Here is a 17500-nt window from a genome sequence, read left to right as displayed (position 1 = left end):
ATGTTTTACTTACGAGGCGAAGTGTGAACAGGCTTAATATTCTTGGAAGTTTTATGATTGTGATTTTTTTAACAAATTCACGGAAAATTTTACCATTCATAAGAGTTTTCTGCAATTTATAAATGCTAATAAGTCACGAGCCAAAAAAAATTACCGAAAATTATTATCACAACATAAATAAAGTGTAATATTTGCCAAGTTTTGAGTGTTATCCCTTATTTGGTTATAATTGTGTACAATGTCACCGGTAGTTATTATTTGGGTAGCATGCTTGCGACTTCTTCCGAATTCCTTTCTTATTTGTTTCGTTGAAAGTTAAAGGAAGGCTAAGTTATGAACACTACAAATATAGTAACATTGAGCGGGACGCTTTTCTAAGCTCAGGCGTAAAAAGAAATCGGAGGTAGTACCCGAAAGTCCTACGACGAATTTTAATCCCTAGCGCCATCTGCACTTAGCTTTGGCTGTAGGGGTTCAACTATCCATAGAAATATGGCTGGACACCATGATCTAAAGGTAGGATTTTATATTTTATTAACGTCCTGAATACTCCTTTACTTCATTTGCATTCCACTACTTAATAGAAGCACCACAAAGATCAAGTTAAAGATGAATGGAAAAAGGGCCGCAAGTAGCCTCAGGTGCCCAGATGTTTCATACAGTTTAAGTTTATTACAGCCCATGAACAGCCGATCCAATTTTGGGTTTGCGACTACTAATGTTCAACTCCGTAACCTTGTGATTTTGAACTCAATCCAGAAGACAAGGGAACTCCTGGATCAAGTAATCGAGGAAATTTACCTTAGTAAAGGACTTTTTGATGGTACTAACCTGCATTTGCTTTACATTTAGAAGAAAACTAAGAAAACCCTCCCACGGTTAGCCTGACGGAAAGGGGAGTCTAACCCATGATCTGTCTACCACTGAGGATATTTTACATCAGCAATGTGGTCGCTGTAAGCCGGGGGCGGAATTCTTATCGACCAGCCATCGCTGAGATTCTAACCCGGTTCACCACATCGGAATCCTCTGAGCCACCACGGCTGTAATGGTAGGATTAAAAAGAAGTACCAAGACAATGGAAACATACCATACGCATGCGTCATTCATACGGGAGAGAGGATATGATCGCGGAAGAGTGTGTTTTACTCTAGCTCCAACAATCCAACTCAATTCTGCGTAGAATAAACCAATCCATTCAAAACAATGAACTTTCTTATTATAATATTATTTTTTATTTTTAATTATTTCTGTAAGTTCGCCGACCTTAAAGAGATTTCGAGTTACTTAAAACTATTTTCGATTATTTACATGAAAAAACGGCATTTAAAATTTCAACTGCAATCAAGTCGACAACAAAGTAAGCGTGGCACCGATTTCTACCGGCCAAAAAGACAGCATTTTTTTACAGTTTTCAGACTCATGTATTTTTTTTTCTTCGAATTTCTGACTATATCGATATTCTTGGAATTAATCAATATCTTGCTAGTTTCGACTATGTTGTTTCAGGATTTTTGAACTTATAGTCAGACGATATTATTAACAACTTAGTTTCGGACTGAAATGGTTTTAGAAATATTTGCAATTAAATTAGCTCTCGTGGCTATATTAGTGCGAATAGCACTAATAATTAGTGCCCTTCTTTGATATTGTGTTTAATCTTTGATATTGCGATTGATATGGCATTATTGAGCAGTAGATAACCAGTAAATCTAAATTCATTCTAATTTCTTTTTTTTAATTGCTCGCATTGCCTTAATTTTTTTTTCTTTAATTTTTGTCATAAGGACTAAAATTATCCAAGTATTGCCCAATAACAATCTTTCACTTTCTTACAAAATTATTGTCTTTTTTCATATGTTTAAATACTTAATATCTCATTTTAATTTATCTTTTTATAATAATTCTTATGAAAAGACTCCAAAAGTTCACGATAATTCAATGAAACTTGTTATTGTCTATGTATACATTTGCCTATGTACAGTTGAGTCATGAAATACCGTAAGGCTGAGGAGAAATGTCTCCATAGCCTATGGAAAAATGTCATCATTTTCTACAGCATACCATAGTTTTACGGCAAAAATTTACTATATAAAAAATACTACAAAATATCCCTATGTGGTCCTACCTATGATAAAATTTTACCAAGCACTTTTGCCATATGCGCAAAACAAAAATTTACCATACGTATGAATGAATGCGTACGCATGAGATGAAAATTTTACCTTACGTTTACGGCAAAAAATCACGGTAAAACTTTACTATTGGCAAAACTCCAATAATGTATCCTATGACATTTTTTCTTATTTCGAACCCATGACAAATTTTCCTAAAGGGTGCGATTTCAAATTTGAAATTATATATATATTTATTTATATAAATATATTTAATATTTTCAAAATTATCTATCTATGAAACTATTTCCTCTATTTTTGAAAGCATTTTTCATAAAACTTTTTTTTCCTTTTATAAATGTTGGTTGTATTGTAAGTTTCTAAAGTCAGAAAGAAGCCNTATATATATATATATACATTGATGCAATTTTTAGAAATGTCACGTCTCCAGCGATGCGTGAAAATATTGGGGATAAGGAATAAAAAAGAACATTTAATCCCTTTACTTAAAGGTAACGATTTCAGGCAATGGCCAAGACACCGCCAGGGTAAAAACTCATTCTTGAGTTAAGAAAGAGATCTTGTATACAATAACCCGATTTAAAGTCGGCATATTTATCTCACGGTGTCTGTCATATGGAGCGTGATGGGCCATCTCTTAGAATTTGAGAAGCTTGATACGGATCCTTTTTGTCGCCAATAAATTGGGCCAAACAGACTTGGGCAACCACTCGAGAGGAAATTACAATTCTTTGTTCAAATGCATCTTGAGGGATAATGGAACACGGGGATTAGAGATTAAATTTGAGTTCGTGGAAAATTGTGAGATTTTGTAAAGGTAGGGGATAGATCTTGGGTATTTTCCTTNGGAGCGGCTTTGCAAGTGGCAGTTGAATGGGCTTGCGCTCTCTCCCCCTATTCCTACTCTAAGGTATTTTCCATTCTTTCTGTTTGAGGTTTTGGAGTGTTTGTGGTGTTTCCGGAGCAAATAATAGACTTTTCTGGGGTTGTAGGGTGATTGTGTGGAAATTTTTGGTCACTTTAATGTTTAACTGATGCCCAAGCGTGAAATGCAGAAGTTATAAACCTGTATGTTGTTAGCTAATATTTTTCCTTATTTTCTGGTCTTATACGCGATAAGGAGATTAAGTAATAAACTTTCAATATACAATAGCATTTTTGATATTTAGCTATTTTTCTTTAAGAAAATATTAATTATTTTCTTATTTTTCTGAAAAAGATTTATCATCATTCTACTTTTGTATTTAAAAATACTGTTTTTAGTCAAGACACAACACTAGCAATTTGTGAAATTCATGGGTTAATTTCTGTTAAAGGTGTTCAACTAATTTTCCTTTCTTTGCATAACAATAATAACAGATATCCATCTTAGTTTACTACTTAGAATGGATTGATATTCTGCACAATCAATAGCATGTTCTAAAACTAGGATTATTTTTTTCATGTCTTTAAAAAAAATTTTCTTCTCTAAGCTCTTTAATTTAAGTGAAGGAGATAAACAAGATAAAGTTTAAAATACGATTGTATCATAAATAACATTCAGAAAACCTCTTTTTTAATGATTTTTTCATAATCCAATTAATCCTACAATACCGCGCAATATTTATTATCACTGAAAATAAAGTATCTTTCTGATCTAAGCTGGGCATTCAAGCACGTAAGTTAACCAGTGTGTTCCTATAATTGACTCGAAATAGGATAACATGGCGTATGGAGTCAAAAATTAGATAATAAATTATCCTCAAACCTAATGTCGTTCGAAGTTGAATATGTAAAATAAATTCTTTTTAATGTAATATGAAATATTGTACAGGCATTTTACGCAATACGTCGAAACCTTCTAGTTATTTTTATTTAAATCTTTAATTTTTTATTATTAAAAAATGACAATTTTTTTCACGTACCCAAGCAGAGAGACATATAGCCTTGAAATTACTTTTTCCTGATATATATATATAAAANACATACATTATATATATATATTCCACAGTTTTAAGAATTTAACCTACACGTCCTTGATGAAATGAGAACCTGACAAATAAAATACCTATACCAGACATTCCAGAACGCAGTAATGATGTCAAAAAGACAGCTTGCCAAGATGAAATAGAGACACTTCAGCCAAGATCTAAACCATACCACGACCCAATCAGAAATGGTGGCTACTATAAAGCTTTTTGCTTTTTTACCCTTTCTTCTAACAAATTGGACATTTTGTCTCGTAATTCACCCTATGCTTAAAGACCTTAATCTGATCATAATTTCCGCAATCAAAAGAGACACTGGGGACTCCCCTTGTTGTTCACTGATTTGGTGGGAATTAAGCTACGGCATCACGTTCTATTCCACCTGGAGAGAAACTGCATCGCGTACATCATATAAAACGTGAGAAGAAGTTGATTGCGGAAATTGTCGCCAAGGTTTCTATGGCAAGGTGAAATAATTTTCTTATTTTTCTTAATTGGTTTTGAACACTCATTTTCAAAATTTCAATCTCCTAAAGTTTCCAAAATTTGATGAGTTACGCTTGTAATCAACAGCGGCTAAGGACGCAACTAACTAAAAGTATAATTTTTGTTTTAATGCATTAACATATTATTTAACCCGAGCTTTAAATAACAGCAGAAAATTCAATTTTTAATTAGTCTAACAATTACATTAATATGAGGCTTAGAAGAAATAATCTCATAAGGGAGATAGTGTGTCTTCAGTCTATATTGAAAAATTTTAAGGGTCGTCAACACTGTTTTAGGTGTTCCTATACATTTTGCTTTGCTGCGTAGAAATTATAGAACTTATAAACTGGAAATTACACAAACATGTAAAAAAATGTAAATGGATTACAATGAAATAAAAATAATTTATAATTAGTTATTAGTTCGAGAATCAATAACTATTAAACTTGAAGTGAAAAAAAAATCCGTACGGGTCACTCTCCAGGCAACAGAAATGCAATTTCAGGATTAAACCTTTGTATGCTGAAAAGGCCATATTTTTCAGGAGAAAAAATAATAATTATTTTTTTTCAAAACTTAAATTTGTTAGAAATAAATTTAAGTGCTTTTCCCGATTTTTTTTCAGCTCTAAATATTAACTATTTATCCATATAGTTGAAGAATATTTATTTTTCCCTGATGAGTCGTTATTTCTATATTTATATGCTCGCGCTTGAGTAGAATCGAAGTAGGAAAAGAGAAAAGAGAGATTAGAGATTACGTACTACCAGATATAAATCTTAACATTAAAATGCATTTTTAACATTAAAGTAATAAAAAAAATATATTAAAAAAATTAATGAAGAACGATAAAAGCAGTTCACTATTTAAATTGTTGAAAGTCCTTCAACGAGTACAAGTACTTCTCATTTATTTCGTATTATTAAGTCACGTAACAATAATAATGATCGTACGTAATATAAGCGTACGTAATAGTAAATATCTAATTGCGTAATAATAATCACATAATAATTTCTTATAAGTGAGTCTATATTCTTTAAGTAAAACTTATTTTTTCTAAGTTCACATACTTATCATTTAAATCCAGGTAATCGTCCTTTTCTTTATAATTTGACATGTTAACAAAATGCTCTTACATAAACTACAATAATTGTATATTTTAAAAGCAAAATATTTTTTATAAAAAAAATTGCCGTTTAAGGGGAGGGAATGATTACTGAGAAGCAATTAAAGGTTTAGCGAGCAGGGGACTCCTAGTTTTTAAAAACATTCAACTAATTAAAATCAATTAGCAAGTTTTAGTTATTTTTAGTTATTGTATTAGAATCATAATCTTAATTTTCAGCATTTTCTGCCCGTTGTAAAATACTTTGATAGACTCTGAGATCGTTCATCTTATTCTGGCTCTATAAAAAAATTCGCAAATAATAAGATATTTACACGCCACAAAGCTATTATAAAAGTTGCTTGAAAATTGAATCGAATTTTTTACTTTTCTTATGATTTTTTCAATTTCATTTAAAGCTCTGATTAATTAAATAGACAATCGCTTTGGAAAGGCATGCCAATAGGGAAAAAAAATCTTAATTTTTGAAAGATTCCAACATAAAATTTTACCAAACAATATCCTCGTTTGAAGATAAATATTCAAAATGCTATATTAACACAACAGGACTGCCGATATTGTAATGTTAGAATAAAATGCAAACATCATAGTGTTAAACCAATGAAACATTTCGGTTTCTCCCTTAAGGATAATCATATTTATTGGCTTCAAATTTTTATTAACAGCTTTTTTTTCCACTTACACTTAAAAATTCTTAGCTTTGATCTTGTGAGAGCAAAAATAATTAAAACTCAACCAAAAATTAAATATTTAGATAATTTATATTTTGTTATTGATTTACAAAAACCTATTTTTGTTATATTCAAATTCTATACTATCTTTGATAAATAAAAAAATTTGTTCCTATTAAAAGAGCTTAGAAAAATTAAAAGCCATAAGAACTCGTATAATAGAATTCTTGGTCGAACTTTTAATTTTAATAATAATAGTAAAAATTTAGTAAAACTTAACTTAACTCCAACCCACTCCAAAAGGGGGGATCTGGGGGAAAAATTTAGGAAAAACGGAATTTTCCGATTACAAATGTCACTGTGAAGAAAATAAATACTATGAGTATGTTGATAAATTTCATAAACTTGTTATTACTGGCAATTTAAATATTATAGAAAATTTAGAGCAAAAAAGAATTTTGTGTTAAAAAAATTTAGAACCATTAAGTACTTAAGATGTACTTTTCCACGGGCTTTTAATCTATCTATTAGTAAAATTCTAAAATACTTTCCAAATGCTTTCTATAGCTTTTGTTTTGAAATTTCCAATAGATTCTCTTTCCCTTTTGGTCTATTTAAAGAACGCACTTTATCATAGCTTTAGAAACTTAATAGGTTCTACTAACTACTAATAACTCCCTATAGTTATAAAAGAATTATGATAAAGATCCATAGCAATTCAACTATTTAAAAAAAACTAATCTTACTGTAAAATAACTTCAAAAGGATTTTGTGGTATCTTTTGAAGACAAACAGTTACGATATCTTCTGGAGAAAAAAATAATGTTGAATTTATAAATATGGAATAACGAAATTTGCAAACTTAGCAATTTAAGTAATAATAATCCCTCTAAAAATTTCTTAGCTTTCCGTAAGAAGTTAAAAAATTGAATCAGTTATTCACAATCCCTATACATAATCATAAGTTTAAACTTTCATAAAATGCCTATTAAAATTAGAACAATCACTTGTGTGTCTAAAACTTAACGAATTAATCATGACACTCTATTTTCTAACTATTTAAGCAAAGGTATTAACAATATTATTAAAGAAGATTTTACATAGATTATTACCAATGAATGACATAGTTTAGATTTTATTAAACACAACAAAAATAAATCTTTGCGATTTTTGATTATTAGGAACATTTTAAAGGCATTCCATTTTAGGAATTATTTTTGAAGTATTACTATAATTATATAAATATCCCAAATTTCGACTTCAATATATTAATCAGAGTTTTTTTAATAACTATCTTCATAATGGAAAAAAATTAATAAGATAGAGGGTAAATTTTTTTAAAAATAAAATTACTAATTTTTTATCACTGTCTTATTTTTTCACAACTATGAAATAAAACTTTTACACTAAATATCATGTTTGTTTTTAGATTTATTGATGATTTAATTCCTCGTAATTTTCAAAGTTATGCAATCTTGTTAATAAATATTTACCTCGAAAAATTAATCTTATTCTGTAATCATATTGATAATTTTTTGGACAAGTATAAAAAAAAAGAAGAAAAAGTTCTCATCTGCGATAAAAGAACGGATTTTAATTTTAATGTAAATAAATTGAAAGCATGGAATTCTAATGTTTCCAAAAACCTTTATTTAAGTGCTATATTTAATCAAATTAACTGAATTAAAAGAACATGAAGTAATATTTATTTGTTCAAAAAACAAATAGACATACTTTTCCAAAATTTGATTAAAAACAAACGTTATCTAACAAATGTAATAAAATTCTACACAAAATCGAATTAAATGTACATTAAAATTAATGAATAAAAAAACATATTTTTTATAAAAAAAAAAAGCACTAAGTTATTTACATTAATGAAAGAGTTCCCATATACAGTTTTGATTCTTAAAAATCAGCGGCAACCAAGAATTAAATCTGTACTTTGATCTGTACTTTATTATAAATAAATAGAAATTTTAAAACTAATAAAAAACCTTCTCCCAAATTTAATTAAATAATAAATATTTGTCAACAACTGTAAATGTTCTCTAAAAATCATTGTATTTTTCCTGGATAAACAATAATTCTCTTATTTTTTCTTTCATAAATTTAATTTTTCTCCATTATTAATTTCTTCCCATTTTCCCATAGTATTATTTATCTCATCTTTTTATTAATGACGTATAAAAAAGATTGAGAATCAATGCTTTTATTTAAACTAGATTAACATTAATAAATGCTTGAAAAATTGTTTTAATATTTCTTTTTGAAGAAAATTTCTCTCATCGTTTCCTTTGGGTAAAAACCACTAGGAAGAAAGAAGAAGTTGTTTTTTCCCTGGAAGAAGAAATTCCCTGATTGAAATTAAAATCACAATTGTATTTTGATTTTTAAAACTGACTTTTTGAAATAATTTACAACAGTAAAGCTGTCTAAACGGCTAACCTGACTGCAGCAAAGATCTATTTAGCGGGGTCGAAGTTCGGTGATAATTCTAAAGCTTCTCAGAAAAGGGTCATCGAGACCAAAGAAGGGAGACAAGAAATGACGCCAGATCTTATCGCCAAAAGCTCCGTTAAGAATCATCTTACTAATGCCGAATCATTATAAAATGGCCTTCAAATTTATATGTTTAAAAGCAAATAATCTTAACTGCAAGAAGAGATGAATTCCATGAGGCGAGTTGACCTAAAACTGGGCAGTAAAATCAGTACTTATTGGACAGAATCCTATTATTTAGTTTCTACCTTTAAAGGATATTGCAAAATATTTTTAATCATTCGCTTCAGTCAGTTATACTTATAAGGGGATGAAGTTAAAGTAATGATATTGGTTTTGTGGAGTTCTATATTTAAATTTTTGTACCAAAAATAATTTATAATCCATATATTGACAGAGTGAGTAAAGTTCATAGATTGGTTTCATGTCAATTTTTGTTTAGTGGGTTGGTAACTAAGTTAGCAACGTTTATTATTATTATTTTTAATTTTATGAAAGTTTAAATTGTGGGAGCATTTTATTTTCACTGACAGTTTCCTTATCATTTCACGCGAATATTCGCCTAAAAGTTGATTTAATTACTCATCGTCGAACTCAACTAGACGGTCAGAACACGATGCCCTCTTAAGGTCAAAATGTCAATTTTTCAATATTTTGACCTAACAATCACGAGTAGTTCCTTCACCCTCTCCAGAAGCACATAATGAACCGTGATTAAAACAGAGAGGTGTTGAGAAAGCTCATTATTTTCTCAATTCCAATTTACTGATCTGAAAATTAACAAAAATTATCTGAAATAAGCTGGAAAATTCCCAGTAAATATGACATAAATAATTAATTGCTGTTTGATGCAAAATTATCAACAAGTTCATGAGAGAAAGAAAACGGCCTTAGAGTTATGTTGATTTTTTTTCGTAAATGATAATCTTACGTATTCAGGGTATATATATTTATGAATCAAAATTTTATAATGAATACTTCAAACTGTGTAGTATAAACAGCAAAAAAGAAGAAAAAAATCCATCATCATTCAAGGCTAAGTATGAAATTTGAAATAAGGCTGCAAATATATATATATATATATAAGTTCAAATTGTAGAGAAAACAAGGAAAAATTACGGAACTATGAAAAAAAAGGGGGGGGAACGAAAAATAACAATAAAAATGAAAATAATAAGAAACCGGGAATAAAATCTGAAAAAAAAGAAGAAAATTTATAAATTTCCGGAAAATAAAAGATATAATCTTTACATCAGCTCACACGATTATATTCGTAAAAAGGACTGCTTTCTAATATTGTATCAATACAGCCAAAGCAAAGTATATCAATACAATAGTGTGAGGAGCACTCAAAAAACATTTTTATAAAAAAATTACAACAAATAAAATAGAACACTTTAAGTAAAAATAATATGTAAAAACAGAAAATATTTTATATTTTCTTTTCTGTTTTTCACGTGATATTTTTATTGGGAAGTTCAAATTAATTACTGTCTTTCTGAAAATTATCTTTACAATGGAAAAGATATTTTTATTCAAATTGATGAAATACCACAAGGATCTAATTATTCATCTCTCTTAGCTAACTTATTTTTGCATTATTATGAAAAAAATTTTACTCTGAGTATTAAATTTGTTTTTAGATATATTGATGACTTAATTATCTTTAATTTCCAAGATTTTACTGTTTTATTGAGTGATATATACCCTGAGGAATTAATCTTACTTCGTAATCATGATGATAATATTAATTTCAATTTTTTGGATTTGGGTATTATAAAAGATGAAAATATCTGCTTTGTTGATTTATACGATAAAATAAATTATTTTAATTTTAATATAAATAAACTAATTACTTGGAATTCTAATGTTTCTAGGAGCATCTATTTAAAAACCATTTTTAATGAAATGAATAGAATTAAAAGAATATGTAGCAATATTTATTTATCCAAAAAACAAATAGACAAACTATTTCGAAATTTAATAAAAAAACAATAGATATCCAACTAAAGTAATTAAATTCTACATAAAATCATTTAGTTAATTATATATTAGGGCAAATAAATTTACTAAAAAATTTCATTGTTAATTTATATAATTTTTACCATGTGCACCATTTCGGGCAAATCCGTAGCTAAAATTATGTGCAAAACAGGCAATTCAAGTTTCTTTCTCTTTGTTCAGCCGAAGTTGAATAATCACTTATTAGGAGAAATCTTTTCTTATTTGTTATTTGTTGATTTGTTACGCATGCGCTCTGGGACTCTTAATGACTAAAATATTTTTGACTGCTCGCCAGTCAGTTGGATTAGCGATTCCGCGACTGCATGTTTATTTTGGCCCTTGAGAGTTTCAGGGCGCATGGTTTTCTTTCCCCAACTATTTTGAAAGTATGTTATAATTCAGTTTTTATTTTAAAGTTTTTAATAAATAGTTTATTTTGGCAATTTAGTTTTTATCTCGTTATTCGATGGCTCATATTAGTTAAATTCATGTTAGTATTCCCCACATTCTGGTCCGTCGAGCCGGAGGCATCGAAATTAAATTTTAGTTAGGGCTTTGAATTACTTTTCATGAGCTTTCAATATGCCAAAATTATTAGAAGAGCTACTTAAGCTGAAAAGAGTAGTTAAAAGTAAAGTTACTAGGGTAACTAATTCTATCTCTGACTTGTTGCAGGATACTGAACTTAACGTTGAACATTCTGATATTTGTTTACGTCAAATAAGTGAACTCATATTGGAAGTTTCGAATCTTTTCAAAGACATCTTTAGTTGTTTGCGATGAAGAAAATTATTCAGATTACGAAACTGAGCTTTTTGACTTACTGAATAAATTAGATAGCTTGGAATTGTCTTTAAAGAAACGAAATAGTAATTTGACCGAAAATAGTAATTTGACGAATACACAATCTCAAACTTCGGTTGTACCTGAAACTCCAAAGGCTTTCATCAATCTTCCAAACCTGGACTTAACTACTTTCTCAGGTTATTTATTTTTATGGATATCATTTCGAGATTTATTTTCCGCTACTGTACTCAATAATGAATTATTATCGAATTCTCAAAAATTGCAATATCTGAAATTATCAGTTAAAGGCGAAGCACTATCGTTAATCAACTCTATCCAAGTTTCAGATGGAAACTTTGAAAAGGCGTGGAAAGCACTCACTAATAGGTATCACAGTGAAGTTGACTTAGTTTATTGTCATTTAGATAAATTATTCACGCAACCCAGCTTGCAAGTTGAATCCGCTAAAGGTTTAAGGAAACTTCTGGATTTATCAACTGAATGCTTAGACAATTTACGAATTTTAAACCAACCGGTTGATAATTGGAATTCAATCTTGGTTTATTAATAAAGAAGAAAAATTGATACTGTCTCATTAAAAGAATGGGAATTATCACAGACGAAAGGAAAGATGCCGACTTTAGAAGAATTTCGGTCTTTCTTAGAAATGAGGGCACGCGCTCTTGAATCGACAAACATGCTACTTCAAAAACTGAAAGTGAGAGTTGAAAAAGTGAAGATTTTCAAAACTCAAATTTCGCCAACCGAATTGGAACGTTGCATATTCTGCGATGGTTCACATAGCATCTATAGATGTAAAAAGTTTCGTGCTAAATCAGTTCAAGAAAGAAAGAATTTCGTTTTTAAAACAAAACTTTGTTTTAATTGTTTGAAATTCGGACATACTGTAGCGAATTGTAAAAGCAAACACTGCAACTTTTGTTTAGGAAAGCATTATAGTTTGTTGCATGAAGAAGTTGAGGATTCGAACTTAGCGTCTGCTGAAAATTCTGAAATAAAATCTTCTGCCCATTATTCAACAGGCGAGAAATTTGATTGTGGCATCCTTCCAACTGCCATAGTTAGGATTTTTGATTCTTCTGGAATTGGTGTTGATTGCCGAGCACTTATAGACTCTGGATCTGAATTGAGTTTTATCAATCAAGATTTAGTTCAACGTTTGCGTTTAAAAAGGATGAACCGAAATATATCTTTGTCAAGTTTATCAGCGAAACCCATGACCAAAGTTAAAAACTTTGTAAATATTACAATTGGTTCAAGACTAGGGCCGGGATAGCCTGGTCAGTAGGTCACCATATCCAAGAGGTCGTGGGTTCGATCCTCGCCGGCCGAAGACTCCCCGTGTAGTAAATGGTGACTGATGCACATTAAATCTGTCGAGTCTCAAAGTCCTCTATGTTCCCACAACAAATCAATACCTCTGGGGGTACTGATCCAGAAGTTTCCTTGTCTTCTAGATTGGTTCAAAATTACAAGGCTACGGAGTTGAACGGAGTTGAGTTAAGTAGTCGTAAACCCATGAAATTGGGTCGGCTGTTCAACGACGGTTATAAAATAAAATAAAATTGGTTCAAGACTGGATCCTAACTTTTGCTTAAATATATCCACGTTAGTTCTTTAGAAGGCAACACGTAGTTTACCTCAACACAAACTTGACTTTGACGAGTTTGCCTACTTCAAAGTATTTCAACTTGCTGATCCAAATTTCAATCAGACAAACAAGATAGACGTGCTATTAGGAGCAGATGCAATTCCGAATGTTTTTCTTGGTGAAAAACATAAGCCAGCTAATGTCAATATTGCTGCCTTTCGAACTGTATTCGGATGGGTGGTCACAGGAAAAATGAGTTTTGCCCCTACGAAGAAAGTCAGAAATTTGCACGTTGCTTGCTATGATATCGACAAGAATTTTCAAACGTTTTGGGAGCTTGAACATACTCCATGTAAGAAAATTCTTAGTGAATCTGAAAAGTATTGTGAAGAACTCTTCCAAGAAGCTACGATGAGAAATGCAGAAGGAAGATTTGTTGTTCGATTACTGTTTAAAAGATCAAGTCCTGAATTGGGAGCCTCTAGAGAGTTTGCCATTCAATGTTTGAAATGCATAGAGAGAAAATTGAAACGCAACCCTGTTCTAGACAGAGCATACAGAACTTTTATGTGGGAGTATATGTCCTTAGGACCTATGGAATTGTTACCTCCAGAAGAACTATTAAAACCTGTTCATGAGACCTTTTATTTGCCACATCATGCTGTTACGAAATATGAAACTAGTGCTACAAAATTTCGAGTGGTTTTTGACGCATCGGCCAAGTCTTCAAACGGAATATCCTTAAACGATAAGCTTCTGGTCGGACCTGTAGTACAGGATACTCTTGCTGACATACTGCTTAGATTTCGCATCCACCAAGTAGCTATTGTGGCAGGCATCGTAAAAATGTACAGACAATTCAATGTCGAAGATATGGATAGGGACTATCGAAGAATTGTTTGGAGGGAATCCTCGTTAGATCCAATTCAAGACTGGAGGTTACGAACCGTAACATACGGTACAGCCTCAGCTTCATATCAAGCTACTAGATGTTTGAAGCTACTTGCCCTCGACGAAGCGAAGGACTTTCCATATACTGCTTTAATTGCTCAACGAGATTTTTACGTTGATGACCTAATGAGTGGTGCGGATAGTGAAACCAAAGCTATGCAGCTAGCACAAGAAATTATATCTCTTTTGAAAAGGGGTTGCTTAGAANCTCTCTTCGGGGGTTTGCGAGTTGAGGATTTTGTTTTACTGTCAGACGAGGGTATAGAATAGACTCCGGGTAAGTGACGTCACCGTCCACGTTCGAAGGCTGTGATTTTAGGGGTCTTGGTCTTCAATGGCAACCATCTTCTGATTGCTTTGCATTCGACGTGACTAAAAATGTATCTGCATCAGTTACGAAACGACAACTCTTATCTGAACTATCTAAAATTTTTGACCCACTTGGTTGGTTGTCACCAGTAACAGTTAAAGGAAAAATCCTAGTGCAAAAGCTATGGAGGAACAATCTAAACTGGGATGAAACTTTGCCGACCACGATTCAACGTGATTGGTTGACTCTGTCTTCTAAAATTAAAGACTTAAGGAACATCAGAATTACAAGGTGCATAGTGCTGAAGAACTCCATAAATGTTGAAGTTCTTGGATTTTGTGACGCATCGGAGAAAGCCTGCGCCAGTGTAGTTTACTTGCGAACTAGTGACAACCTGGGGAATTCGATGACAAGATTAGCGGTAGCTAAAACTAAAGTAACGCCGTTGAAGCTGATTTCCCTGCCTCGACTGGAGCCATGTGGATCATTACTTTTAGCTCGTACAATACAACAGGTTCTTGAATCTCTTTCCATGAAGTCACCAATAATTCACTGTTGGACAGATTCCAAAATTATCTTAGCTTGGATAATCCTAGTCGATGGAAAACGTTTGTCGCCAATAGAGTCAGATATAATTCCCCAAGCACAATGGCATCATATCAAAGGCGAACACAATCCTGCAGATTGTGCTACCAGGGGAATCAATCCTATTGACTTAAATTACCATCATCTGTGGTGGACAGGTCCTGATTTATCTAATATTGATACAAGTTCTTCAGTTAATGATTTGACTGAGGAAACACTAAGTGAAGCAAAACCGGTGAAAATTCATCACGCTATCCAACCAGAGAACACAAGCATCTTTCCATTTGCCAAATACTCAAGTTTGTCGAAACTGAAGAGAGTATTAGCCTACTGCAAACGTTTTGCTTCTAATGCTCAACCTGGTAGTTCGAGAAAATATGGCTTTTTAACAGCTCAGGAATTAGAATCAGCCTTGATTCACCTCATTCGCCAAGCGCAGAAAGATGCATTTCAAGATGAAATTGCAACCTTGATTAAGCATAAAAATCTTGCAGATCAAAAATAGCTCCTCTAAATCCCTTCTTAAACGAGAAAGGAATTCTTCGAGTAGGAGGCAGACCACGTCACAGTAAGCTATTAGAGACTGAAAAGCATCCGATTTTACTTCCCAAACAACACAAGTTAACAGATTTGATGTTGTCTGATATTCATCTTAGGTACTTGCATGCTGGTCCCCAACTGATGCTTTCAGTGCTAATTCGAAAGTATTNCCCTTCTTAAACGAGAAAGGAATTCTTCGAGTAGGAGGCAGACAACGTCACAGTAAGCTATTAGAGACTGAAAAGCATCCGATTTTACTTCCCAAACAACACAAGTTAACAGATTTGATGTTGTCTGATATTCATCTTAGGTACTTGCATGCTAGTCCCCAACTGATGCTTTCAGTGCTAATTCGAAAGTATTGGATCATTGCAGCTAGGAATGTTGCAAGGCATCACGTTCAAAAATGCGTCATTTGTTGCCGACATAAAGCTCAGACCATGGAACAGCTTATGGAGATCTACCTAGAGATCGAACTTTACCATGCAAGGCCTTTACAAAATGTGGCGTGGACTATGCCGGTCCATTTTCACTAAAAGCTTAGAAAGGAAGAGGCAGATCCACCTACAAGGGGTACATCGCACTCTTCGTGTGCTTTGTAACAAGAGCTATTCATCTGGAGCTAGTGGGTGATATGACTTCAGAGGCATTCATTGCTGCTCTAAAGTGATTCATCAGTAGACGAGGTCAGTGTACTGATCTATATAGTGACTGTGGTACTAATTTTGTAGGTGCATCCAAAATACTGAAAGAGGATCGCAACTGGAGGTCTATAACCCACACAGATAAAGTATCCCATCATCCAGCCGACAATGACATAAGTTGGCATTTCAACACTCCGTCAGCTCCTCACATGGGTGGCATCTGGGAGGCAGGAGTCAAATCTGTGAAATACCATCTACGCCGCATTCTGGGACACACCATACTTTCTTATGAAGAGTTTTACACGCTTCTAGTGCAAATTGAAGCGTGCTTGAACTCAAGACCCATTACACCAATTTCAAGTGATCCCAACGATTTAGCTCCTTTGACTCCGGGGCATTTTCTAACAGGACAATCCCTAACATCAGTACCAGAGAGGGATTATTCATCTCTTCCTGACAACAGGTTATCTAGATGGAATCTATTACAAAAACTGATACAAACATTTTGGTATCGGTGGAAATCCGAATATCTATCCCGGCTGCAAAATCGTCCAAAATGGTATGCCAGCAGACAAAACATAAAGGTAGGTGATTTAGTGATCATAAAAAATGACAATTTACCACCTCTAAAATGGAATTTAGGAAAAGTTATTGAGACATTTCCAGGCAGTGACGATAAGATACGAGTTGCATCTTTAAAAACTGTTAATGGTATAATTAAAATACCAATTGTAAAGTTATGTTTATTGCCTCTAGATTCTACTATTTAGTTATCACAATTATTTCTGAAAATTCTAAGTTACTTAAAATAATTTAAAGTTTGAGTTTCGTATATTTTTGTGATTTTCAAAATTTATACTTTAAGATAATTGATTTTGTGATTCTAGAGTTATGCTTGTTTAATTTTTATATTAGATATTTTTAAGATAGCTAAATTTAATATTTCTTGAAACACTGTTCTGAAGTGTTCTTTAGTAATTTAAATGTTTTGAACAAGTTTAGGAAGTTGTGATTTGGCTCATTTTGTTACTCAATTGTTTACTTCATTAATTGTTGAAGTTAGTTACTTCAAGGGCGGCGGTATGTTCAGCCGTAGTTGAATAATAACTTATTAGGAGAAATCTTTTGTTAATTGTTGATTTGTTACGCATGCGTGCTGGGACTCTTGCTGACTAAAA

General features: G+C 31.9%; 3 protein-coding genes across 4 annotated transcripts in view; 2 read left to right on the top strand and 1 right to left on the bottom strand.

The window, feature by feature from the left end:
- Positions 1-4291, bottom strand: part of LOC107447802 (sialin-like) — a 97087-nt gene extending 92796 nt beyond the window's left edge. Inside the window, exon 1 of one of the 2 annotated variants that reach the window (XM_071186307.1) lies at positions 4189-4291. The gene's annotated coding sequence lies outside the window, so the exon portion shown is untranslated. Of the gene's footprint in view, positions 1-4182 lie in introns of both variants that reach the window. The other variant, XM_071186306.1, reaches the window with a different exon arrangement.
- Positions 4292-12311: 8020 nt separating this feature from the next.
- LOC107443940 (uncharacterized) lies at positions 12312-15643 on the top strand. The gene is made up of 3 exons (XM_071186472.1): positions 12312-12938; positions 13326-14502; positions 14637-15643. Exons 1-3 carry the CDS (start codon positions 12312-12314, stop codon positions 15641-15643), a joined length of 2811 nt encoding a protein of 936 aa, XP_071042573.1.
- Positions 15644-16179: 536 nt separating this feature from the next.
- LOC139426709 (uncharacterized) lies at positions 16180-17092 on the top strand. Its single transcript, XM_071186470.1, has 2 exons — positions 16180-16303; positions 16410-17092. The coding sequence occupies exons 1-2, from the start codon at positions 16180-16182 to the stop codon at positions 17090-17092; spliced, it is 807 nt and encodes a 268-aa protein (XP_071042571.1).
- Positions 17093-17500: the final 408 nt, after the last annotated feature.

Source organism: Parasteatoda tepidariorum, chromosome 10 (assembly GCF_043381705.1).
Source record: "Parasteatoda tepidariorum isolate YZ-2023 chromosome 10, CAS_Ptep_4.0, whole genome shotgun sequence".
Taxonomy (NCBI): domain Eukaryota; kingdom Metazoa; phylum Arthropoda; class Arachnida; order Araneae; family Theridiidae; genus Parasteatoda; species Parasteatoda tepidariorum.
Note: the sequence above shows the minus strand (reverse complement) of the source record. Positions and strands in the feature narration are given on the sequence as shown.

Bases quoted from the DNA above. Each gene is read 5' to 3' on its own strand.
- LOC139426709 (XM_071186470.1), top strand. From the start codon at position 16,180: ATGTGGCGTGGACTATGCCGGTCCATTTTCACTAAAAGCTTAGAAAGG. The intron at 16,304-16,409 runs GTGGGTGATATG...CTAATTTTGTAG, and splicing joins GAGCTATTCATCTGGAGCTA to GTGCATCCAAAATACTGAAA.